Source organism: Opisthorchis viverrini (genome assembly GCF_000715545.1).
Source record: "Opisthorchis viverrini unplaced genomic scaffold opera_v5_153, whole genome shotgun sequence".
Taxonomy (NCBI): Eukaryota; Metazoa; Platyhelminthes; class Trematoda; order Opisthorchiida; family Opisthorchiidae; genus Opisthorchis; species Opisthorchis viverrini.
This window is the reverse complement of record NW_008751810.1, coordinates 27,880-39,716: the sequence shown is the minus strand read 5'-3', so window position 1 is coordinate 39,716 and position 11,837 is coordinate 27,880. Positions and strand designations below refer to the sequence as shown.

The following is an 11,837-nucleotide window of genomic DNA, read 5'->3' as shown; positions in this document are numbered from 1 at the left end:
TTGTTCTACTCATCTGTTCCTATCCGAGTCCAACAACTGGACAACGGAGTCACACTCGGATTCACGCCTCGGTGTAGCAGTTACGATATCCCTTGAGCAGTACAAACTTGATGGTCACTTTGAGTTAGCTGGGGCAGTCAAGCAAGCAATGGTTGTTAGGACAGCCATCACATATATGCGTAAAACTTCAAGCCGATGAAAAGTTTTCACACTCAGTAAAATGGACTATACTTGGCTAAATTCTAAACTCGAATCAAACAGTGTTGGTTTCAAATATGGGCCTATTTGCCGAATGATTTGGTTCTAACTGGATGCTCTAGAGAAGTACAGTTGGGACCTCCCGTTTGCAATATTATTCAACTCCTGGTTGTTTCTCTGCAGAAACGTGTGTAAAGTTTTACCGCTCTACGAGTCTTAGTGTTTGCACAAAGTGCCAGTGTTTCTCACTTGGCGGAGAAACTCCAAGCGTTCACTTCCCGACCTCCATATTATAAGAACATAAAGTACCAGAATACCAAGAGGATCACATCTTGCGTGGAGCCAGTTGTGGCGCGCCGAATACAACTACCATGAAGACAATGTTGGTAACAGACTGGCTCTTCCCCAAATCCTGTCAGCTGTGACTCAGAAGACGCTGTAACCAGTCTTTGATCGGCCAACAGTGTGGACAGACTTGATTTATTTTACTTGCTTCTGTGAGCTTTTTGTTGATTCTCGAAACAAAATTAAAGGTGACACACTTTAGCCACTAAAGACGAACTGATTTTTTTAAGTTCTGTTAGTAGTCATTCATTAGCTTGTCGGGTGTAAACATGGAATTTTTAAGCGAACCAAACTCTTAAAAGATACGTTGATCATGGGAGGTTTTAGTGAAATAGCGGGAGATTAAGATAAATGGACCAATTTAATGCTTGGCGTATTGCGTGTCAGCCACCTGCATATCCTCATTATTTCAAATCGGATTAGGTAAAATAAATGTTCCGCTCATTTTTCAAAAAGTATTTGACTAATTTGTCGTGGGCATCTGACCTGACCCCTTTGTAATCAACTTCCTGATCGTACAATATCCCTTTATTTTATGCAGCATGCTGTGGTGCTAGACGCTGGCTCAACATCAACCAAATTAAATCTTTACGAATGGGTCGACGATCCATTTCGAACGAACGCACAAGTGAAGCAAATTGCCGACTCGCGCGTCAGTAAGTTCTGTCTTTATAGTGTACGACAGTAGCATCTAAACGCCAAACGTACAGGTTTTAGTAAAAGTATCCGGTACTGCGGAAATTTTTCCTTAGGATCATGACAGAAAGAACCTACTACAAAAAGGTGAAACCCACGTAAATCGGACTAAATGACTGCTGAGCATTTGCAAACAAACGGACTCGATATCACAGAACAATTCTGCACCGACACATTATCCTCGGTGTTTGCATTGAGCAACGGATCACTACTGACTTTGACCCTTAACTGAGCGCGGTTTTATGATTTTTGGACGGACGAATTCACCTGACTGTTTCAGAATTACTGTCGCTCCTGAACAGCAGCTTCGCACGTCTTTAGGAATAGTGAGCTTCTTTCCTGTGTGTAGCACGTGGTTGTCCCAAATTTTCTGATGCACACTTGTCCGTGTGTTTCCATGAGTTCTTTACATTTTGGCATCTAACATATCGCCTACCGCGACTCTTGGTCAGTAAACCTGAAAAGATCTCGCTTGCCTTTCACGTTTACATAGCTGCACAGATTGGTGGAATGCCATAACAAGCTGATTTCCAGTTTACCTATCAATGAAGCGCCACTTTTGTTCATAAATTGATGCAAAGTCACAAAACCCAGAATGGGGTTTTGACCAATTGCCTTACCCAATTAGAACTTTTTGGGGTTATCTCGACTGAATTATCCAAATATTCTGCGTAAAATGATAACTAGTCTATTATTGTCTCAAAAACACCATGCTTGATATTATTGAGAAATAAAGTGGACCATCGGTGGTTCACAGAAAAAGCACTTACTAGATATAATAGAGACAGTTATATGAAAATAATAACGATAAAATTGGCGAAGTGTACAAACAGTCCTATAAACTTAGCTAAAAATAAATGTTTGACTGGAAAGTGAAGCCACAAAAATAGTCAGCTGTTCCGATCAACGGTGAGGAAAAATACACAACACTATTATCCGTCTTCATCGTTTACCGTTTACAATATCAACAGAGTCAATGAACTCTAACCTATCACAAAGACTATGGACACAATATTGTCTCGGGTCATATGAAAATGGTTCCTTCAATGAGTGCCGGCTTATCAAAAAATGGAACAATTCAGGTCGGGGATGTAAAGCGGAATTAAGTAATGCCAAGTAATGTCAAGTAAGGTCATGCCCAGTTGCAGTCCGATTCAATAAGCGTCCTATGTTAGGAGTGTTAAGGTGACTTCGTGAATGCCAAGTACCCAAGAATACATCCAATATAAGACAATATTACTGGTTTTCACAATATATTTTCCAATGTTTTTGACTAAACCGCGATAAAACTTGTTAGTGTTTGACTTGATACTTAATCAGGAATGTTAAATTCAGCCGAATTTCGTAGCTCAAGCGCTGGTTTTCACAATATATTTTCCAATGTTTGTGACTAAACCGCGATACAACTTATTAGTGTTTGATTTGGTACTTAATCAGGAATTTTAAATTCAGTCGAATTTATTAGCTCAAGCAGAGCACAATTTTCCAAAACTTCACTTTTTTGATGCTCTCTAGAGTTTACAGAAACTGCAGTAATACCTCAATTTATTTCCTTGTTCGGGCAAGGCTAATCCCGGAATTCTGCATTAGTTTTGCACTCATCCATCATGAAAAGATTTCGGGGCAGGTGATTTTTATGTTTTCACGACTGTTTTTTAGACCGTCTTCGTCAAATCAGATGTAACGGTTTAAACTTTTCGAAGGCTTCACCGTTAAGCTGAGGTTAGCAGCGGTAGTTCAACGAATACCTTTTACATCTGGTGATTGAGGTTTGTATTGTCGTTAGCCTAATTAACACATGCACCGTTCCTTTCGTTAAACAACACATTCAAACCATACAAATTTGTGCTGAAACTGAACTTCTTCCTCGGTGAATCGTACTTGCTTTTACGTTCACGTATGTAACAACATTTTTCAAACAGCTCTGAAGATCACAGGAGCTGTGTCCATAATTTACTGAGAATTATGCGGAAAAGTCAATGCGATGAGCTCAAAAATGTGCAGCGCTCCAACGGGTACGGCTTCTGTAAAAGGAGTCGAATATAGTCAATCAGCTGAAAAACTCTTGGAATCGATTCAGTAGTCAGAGAGAGAGGGAAGCTTGGAACCAATCGGTAGATTCATTGATAGGCAACGGTTCGCCTCTGACAAAAACTTCGTCTAGCCGAGTGACCAGGTTACGAGGTTGGTAGAGATTTAACGCGAAAGGAGAACCATTCAGATGATTCAAGCTAAATCTGGGTTAGGCGTTGACCAAGGGACTGTGTGTTTGGGTGGGCCATCAAGTGTTAAGCTAATGGGTTTCTCCCTGACACAATTCAGATTTTGCTTGAATCACCGGATTAAATACCACTTCACCTTGAACCTCTACCAACCTCGCGACCGAGTCACTCGGCCAGACGAAGCTTTTGTGTCAAAAGCTACACGCTGCCCAGCACTTAATCTACCGACTGTTCCCAAGCTTTTTCTAAATTAAATATACTTTTAGTGACCGTCTGTGTAAAGTTTCATTTTAATTTGATCGGCTTGAATTTTATCCGGTAGCTCCGTGTATTACTCCGGTTACTAGTGACAAAAGTATTATCAGCACAAAATAAGCGAGACGTTTTGCAGTGAAAGCTGAAATTTAAACAGTTAAATGGCTTGATAAAAATTTGCTTTAAGGTCTAATTTTGGTAATCAGAATGAAATCAGCAAGGTGTGTTGTGCAACTTTACGTCTGTCGTTGATTGAGAGAACAAGCAGAGTTGGCTACTGTACAGGAGCGATGACATTTCGTGGAAACCTTTACCGCAAAGCTTGTAGACAACGCAAAATTGTACACTTCTGAAGTAGAGGATGCACCATAGTGTCGACAGTTTTTTAAGGCGAAGAGACCATCCTATGAGTAAACATGACCAGTTATTTTGTGTTAACCACCACGCGTTGCATTGCTTTTATTATCTCTCTCCCAGAGATATTGAACTTCGAATCAAGCCAATTGGTGATGAAACCTAAATATCTTCATGATAATTCTGGAAAGGTAAACGGCATCATTGAATCTGAGAAAAGCTTGCCTTGGATATCCACTTAAGAAGGGTGGTTCGGTTAGTCTGTCGTTGTTTATATGGAGGTTCATCGAATCCTTAGTTTGTTGGCTATTCCTTATAAGGTTATTTGTGAAGGAATTGACACAAAGTGGTTGCTGTACCCAGGTGGAAAATAGGATTTATAATTTTTGTAGTGGTTGAAGCCAGAAAAACTGCCTCGCAGGAGCTTTACAGGCTTAAGTCTTGGAACTGCTATATATGCTGTTCATGAATCTATGTAGCCACCAACCGTGTCTTAAATCTTCCGGAATACTGCGGTTAACTTGATCTGATAAATCTGGTTAACAATTGTTTCCCTAATTAAAAACTACGTGTCACATTGAATTGAAGAATCCCCAGCAATAAATGAAATATGAGCAACTGTTAAAGTACACAAATCAGGATTGCTGTGTTTACACTAGTCGATCACCCAGCACAGTAAATAAACAACACGTGCACGCACATGGCTTGTTTGGGAATAACGCTCATCAGGACCCCGATGTGTGACCACCGTTTCGAACGGTGAAAATAGCAGGTGGGTTTGCTTGACAGGCCACACATCTCCAATGGGAAACTTGTAAATAACGTTTCCGCAAACATCGTCGCATTTTTTGGGAGGAAGGTGAATTCATCTCAAGCAGTTCTAACTGCAACGTAGGCTGTATTAATTAGGCGCTTACATGCGCAATAAATAATTTTAAAAGGATCATCCTGGGACAACGGTGCAACTGTGAAGCGTTTTGCACCTCATTCTTTCTGTTTGTGTCTCCATCAATATTTCAGATCACCCATGCAGAGTTAAGTGCTTTTAGTTTTTCGTTGAAGTCTTATCCAGTCGTCTAGAAATTTTTGATTTCAATTTTCAAAAGGTAGGAAATGCGGTAGGATTTTTCAACGTACCACATTATTCAAGAAAATCGCGAGAGCTTAGGAGACAAATAAGTGATTCAAGATTGCAGTTCTGGGGTTTTGCGGCATAGGTATTTTGTTCATAGTAACACCACTCTCGTTTGAACGGTCGTCCTGTTCTGACGTAATTATTTCGGTGAGTCCACAACAAATGGAAGAACTGTACTCGAGTTTCGCTTTTATTAGAGCTCATCAGCAGTGCATATCCAATGGCCGTGCCGGGATGTGTACCTCGGACATCTGACTTGCAAGGCGAGCATGTAATCACTACTCTACCAACGCACGTTGGACGCATCTGAATTTTCACGTCCAAACAGGCCAACGTGTGATTAGTGTGCCCGACCAATCGAACGACGACCCAGTAACTGTCCTGGTTGTGATGAACGATTGACCCGCCAGTCAGGACTTCCTAGTCAGGTGGCGTGATACACGCTTGAAACCCAGTGGGTTGGTTGCAGTTTTGGGGTTTTGCGGGATAGGATTCGAGATTGTCTGGGAGAGGGCTGACCGTTGTGGTAATTGGACGTAGTGTACGACTGGCCAAATTTATCAAGATAAACAACGATATTCCTCACAGTTCTCACTCTAAAACGAGATGGATTAAGTCCGTCAAATCTCAGCAAACTCAGCAAACAGTAAGCACGAAACGACCATTGTACTGTCAGTTGCCAGTGTGAGAATTTTCGAGTTGCTCCAAAACAGTGTAGTTGATAGCTAGCTAACAACGAAGCTTGTTTAGTTCAGCTTAATGCAGCGCCAGTCCTACAGGAATAAGTACAAAAATCATAATAGACGACCTTGACTTCGTTATTGCTACCGGAACGTTTAAGGGGGAGGGGTCCTATCAAGCACAGATATAGCTGTGGTAGAAACTAGCAAAGAGTAAATGAGCAACCCACAATCCGAAAAGTTACCGGGCACTAAATTGGACCGCCAAGGCCGTGTAGAATTAGTGAATAAAACAAGGACATGTGGTTCTGGTTCGGAAACATAGGCTGCAGATGAACGGATGGACTTGCAACCAAGGCGCTCAACTCAGACCGAAATCACAACCAGCGTTGCTACCATGTGGAACGAATCAGAGCCCGAATGTTTACTGCCTACCACACGTAGATCAGCTCGGCGTTAATTCCGGTTGTGAAGGCTGAAACAAGACTGGTTAGTCACGTGTGCATATCTTACCGCGGATTGTCGCCCTATAGCGGCAACAATGAGTTAAATTAATGAAAACCTATCCTCCAGGAGTCGGCCGCAATAAATTAAGCACATTTAATGAGAAGTGTTTGGAACAAAGTATGATGGTTTCCTGATAAAGAGGGGAAATATTACGTCTTCTGAAGAATCCACGGCTTGACAGTACTCTAATAGTTGGTGACTGCACGCCAGGCATAAATAGCATGGACGGGAAGAGTGTGGATTGACGGCAATAGGAAACATGATATAGTTTCTGTAATCTACGCTGTTGTCCCACCATTTAGATGTTTAATTCTAAATTAAGCCTACTCATTGCTTATGCTGGGAGAATTACTAAAGATGCTCTTTGGCACCGAGTGCACCAGCATGTTCAGCTGTGTGGTGCCTCCTCCAAGTAATTCCGTCATTAATTGCAACAAAACGCTCAGCTTTCATCACTCAAGAGCCTGCGTAAATGTCTTATCTATTTTAGCCCTTGTTATGAGAGGATGGATTTATCTATCACCAATAGACCAGTTATTCTGTAGCCTCCGTTAACTAATAAAATAGAGGATTGATGAAACGAGACGTAACAGGTTCTCAATTTCCAGTATCATCCTTTTGATTATAGAAGTTAGAGAGTGCGTCCTGCATTCGGTTTTTATAAGAGCGCACACAAGTAGCATCGATGAGTGAGGCTAAGTTTAATCAGGGTCGTCGTACGATACTGTCGTGGAAATAGATGTATATAGGGTCCACGCTCAGTGTGATATTGATACAAAAGTAACAATGAGTGGGTTTTTGCACGCCTGATAGCGTTTACGTGCATAAATTAGGATCGGCCGACTAGTTAATATCGACAAGTACGACCGCTTCGTGGATCAGCGCATCTCTGTGACAAACCTCAGATGCGAAGATATCATGCGGAAAAGTCGGCCTCACACGATGCCTGGTTGACCATGGTGATATGGGCCGATATTAATTAAAGACAAATGGCATCATGGACTTTATTTGTTCTTTCTGTACAATGTTTTTTATCATAATCCTTCAGTGGTAACCCACTGAAATCTACGCAACAATGGAACTCAAACTGGGTGTTTAAGATGAAAGCATCCGTGACTGATAGTGAAACTGATGAATCATCATATTTAACGCATAACCAATCAGCTTCAGAGCAAAGTGTGAAAGGCTGAAAGAATGATATTACGGTTCTGCAGAAAATAAATTAAGTCGTTAGGGTGCTGAAGACAGAACACACCATTTCATATATTCAACGAATAAAATATCCACGGACTCGGCACTGAAGTATACGATCGAACAAGTGCTATCTATTAGGAACGTTATGTGAGAAAGTGTGACAAAACAACCGCGACTAATTATTTTACGTCATACATGTGTAACGAAACTCTGTCGGCGCTTGGCGCTGCTTTGGTTTCACTGTGGCTTAACGTGATTTTTTAAGGTGGCAGGGATGAATGGGTTGCAAACAGTGTAGTTTACAAATATACTGAATTNTAGAAACTAGCAAAGAGTAAATGAGCAACCCACAATCCGAAAAGTTACCAGGCACTAAATTGGACCGCCAAGGCCGTGTAGAATTAGTGAATAAAACAAGGACATGTGGTTCTGGTTCGGAAACACAGGCTGCAGATGAACGGATGGGCTTGCAACCAAGGTTCTCAACTCAGACCGAAATCACAACCAGCGTTTCTATCATGTGGAACGAATCAGAGCCCGAATGCTTACTGCCTACCACACGTAGATCAGCTCGGCGTTAATTCCGGTTGTGAAGGCTGAAACAAGACTGGTTAGTCACGTGTGCATATCTTACCGCGGATTGTCGCCCTATAGCGGCAACAATGAGTTAAATTAATGAAAACCTATCCTCCAGGAGTCGGCCGCAATAAATTAAGCACATTTAATGAGAAGTGTTTGGAACAAAGTATGATGGTTTCCTGATAAAGAGGGGAAATATTACGTCTTCTGAAGAATCCACGGCTTGACAGTACTCTAATAGTTGGTGACTGCACGCCAGGTATAAATAGCATGGACGGGAAGAGTGTGGATTGGCGGCAATAAAAAAAATGATATAGTTTCTTTAATCTACGCTGATGTCCCACCATTTAGATGTTTAATTCTAAATTAAGCCTACTCATTGCTTATGCTGGGAGATTTACTAAAGATGCTCTTTGGCACCGAGTGCACCAGCATGTTCAGCTGTGTGGTGCCTCCTCCAAGTAATTCCGTCATTAATTACAACAAAACGCTCAGCTTTCATCACTCAAGAGCCTGCGTAAATGTCTTATCTATTTTAGCCCTTGTTATGATTTATGATGATTTATCTATCACCAATAGACCAGTTATTCTGCAGCCTCCGTCAACTAATAAAATAGGGGGTTGATGAAACGAGACGTAACAGGTTCTCAATTTCCAGTATCATCCTTTTGATTATAGAAGTTAGAGAGTGCGTCCTGCATTCGGTTTTTATAAGAGCGCACACAAGTAGCATCGATGAGTGAGGCTAAGTTTAATCAGGGTCGTCGTACGATACTGTCGTGGAAATAGATGTATATAGGGTCCACGCTCAGTGTGATATTGATACAAAAGTAACAATGAGTGGGTTTTTGCACGCCTGATAGCGTTTACGTGCATAAATTAGGATCGGCCGACTAGTTAATATCGACAAGTACGACCGCTTCGTGGATCAGCGCATCTCTGTGACAAACCTCAGATGCGAAGATATCATGCGGAAAAGTCGGCCTCACACGATGCCTGGTTGACCATGGTGATATGGGCCGATATTAATTAAAGACAAATGGCATCATGGACTTTATTTGTTCTTTCTGTACGATGTTTTTTATCATAATCCTTCAGTGGTAACCCACTGAAATCTACGCAACAATGGAACTCAAACTGGGTGTTTAAGATGAAAGCATCCGTGACTGATAGTGAAACCGATGAATCATCATATTTAACTCAAAGCCAATCAGCTTTAGAGCAAAGTGTGAAAGCCTGAAAGAATGATATTACGGTTCTGCAGAAAATAAATTAAGTCGTTAGGGTGCTGAAGACAGAACACACCATTTCATATATTCAACGAATAAAATATCCACGGACTCGGTACTGAAGTATACGATCGAACAAGTGCTACCTATTAGGAACGTTATGTGAGAAAGTGTGACAAAACAACCGCGACTAATTATTTTACGTCATACATGTGTAACGAAACTCTGTCTGCGCTTGGCGCTGCATTGGTCTCACTGTGGCTTAACGTGACTTTTTAAGATGGCAGGAATGAAAGGGTTGTAAACAGTGTAGTTTACAAATATACTGAATTATTTTTCAGTAACTGCGGGTAGCACATTCATTTCTGACAACATTGTGGCTACTATAGAGAATTTCTTTCTTGGTGGCTGTTGGCCTGTTTGCCGAGCTTGGCAGTTGACTTGCACACATTTTGGCACCACTCGAGAAGTGCACTGCTGGGTTGGTAGCTCACTTGTTCGGGCTTTCCCGTATATAGATTACAAAGAGCAACCTAAGTTGCAACCTGAACAACTATTGATAATCGTTTCAATTAGAGTCTGACTGTTCCGATCGTGACCGGGTCCAAAATAATGTGAGCTCCACACAGAGAATACATGCAGATGAACCAGCCATGCTGACATGAACCGCAAGTTTGCAATAGACCAATCAGGACGGAGACGGCGGACTGCTGAAATGTGGAAGGTGTAGTGAAGCAATCAAACTAAAAAATACAGACCAAAGAGCATCACAGAACATGACAGAACCAATCAGACAGCAAGTGTGAAGGTCATAAATAGCCATTTAGCTCATAGCATAAAGCTATTCGTTTCGAATCATATTGGCGCAGGTATGTACCCGGCCAAAAGCGTACTGATGACGTCTGCAGCGAACAAATCAACAGCCACTCAGTCATCTACCGAATGCTGGTGAACATGTTTTCGGCTAGGTACTTTCAAGTTACACAGTTAGCCCAGTTTAGTTAGCATGAAACAGGAAGTCGTGTGAGACACGACATTGGTTACCTGTCAAGGAACAACTAGTCCAAGTCACAAATAGGATGACCTGAGTTTGAGTCCAGACAGTGTTGTGGTTATGTGTTCAGCAAAGGAGTTATGTATGGGGGAGATTAGTCGGACTGTAGCAAGCACAACAGACGAACAAAGCGTTTTTACCGAACAAGGATCGGGTCGCGACGTCGTGTGGGGATAGCTTCAGTCACTGTGGTGCTGGACAGATCTTTGCTTTGTAAATAATGCGGAAGCTTTGCCTGGGTATCACGCTGTGCACCGTATCTGCTACATGTTGTAAGACTGAGCTACTCATCGTCTTTCTAATTCCAGAAGCTGACCAGGATGAATTGTGTTCCTTTACGCTTTGTCGGAGTTGCTTAGTCGTGCATCCAATGTGTCCCGCTGCACGGCAGCAACAGAATGAATGTACGGGCTTGGATAGGCACTCTTTATTTGAGATTAAAGGAAACAGATGATTGCATGTGAACCATGCAGGGCATGTTGCGGCCGGGAAAACTTTGTTTAAACTGATATAAAGTCCTGTGTTCATTAGGTCTACCGGTATACTGTCTTTAGACGGAAGGTTAATTTAAACAGGTTTCCTTTCATATGTGGTAGCAACAGTGTTGACTTTTCCCCTGTACAAATGCTTTAGAATAAAATTGTTGGGGAACCGTTGTCTCTCGGAACGCTGGTGAGCGATCGGATTTCTTGTCCCAAGGAGTCATCAGAGCTTATTTTCTTCGCCCTGCTAGTTGCGCTGGGGATCAGANCTGTGAAGCGTTTTGCACCTCATTCTTTCTGTTTGTGTCCCCATCAATATTTCAGATCACCCATGCGGAGTTAAGTGCTTTTAGTTTTTCGTTGAAATCTTATCTAGTCGTGCAGAAATTTTTGATTCCAATTTTCAAAAGGTAGGAAATGCGGTAGGATTTTTCAACGTACCACATTATTCGAGAAAATCGCGAGAGCTCAGGAGACAAATAAGTAATTCAAGATTGCAGTTCTGGGGTTTTGCGGCATAGGTATTTTGTTCATAGTAACACCACTCTCGTTTGAACGGTCGTCATGTTCTGGCGTAATTATTTCGGTGAGTCCACAACAAATGGAAGAACTGTACTCGAGTTTCGCTTTTATTAGAGCTCATCAGCAGTGCATATCCAATGGCCGTGCCGGGATGTGTACCTCGGACATCTGACTTGCAAGGCGAGCATGTAATCACTACTCTACCAACGCATCTGAATTTTCACGTCCAAACAAACAGGCCAACGTGTGATTGGTGTGCCTGACCAATCGAACGACGACCCAGTAACTGTCCTGGTTCTCATGAACGATTGACCCGCCAGTCAGGACTTCCTAGTCAGGTGGCGTGATACACGCTTGAAACCCAGTGGGTTGGTTGCAGTTTTGG

General features: G+C 42.0%; 1 protein-coding gene across 1 annotated transcript in view; it reads left to right on the top strand.

The window, feature by feature from the left end:
• T265_06976 (hypothetical protein) overlaps positions 1–11,837 on the top strand; it is a gene marked incomplete at both ends in the record, with an annotated part of 94,047 nt that overhangs the window by 57,991 nt on the left and 24,219 nt on the right. Inside the window, one exon of the mRNA XM_009172393.1 lies at positions 1,085–1,199. Within this exon, the coding sequence (XP_009170657.1) occupies positions 1,085–1,199 (115 nt within the window). The remainder of the gene's footprint in view (positions 1–1,084; positions 1,200–11,837) is intronic.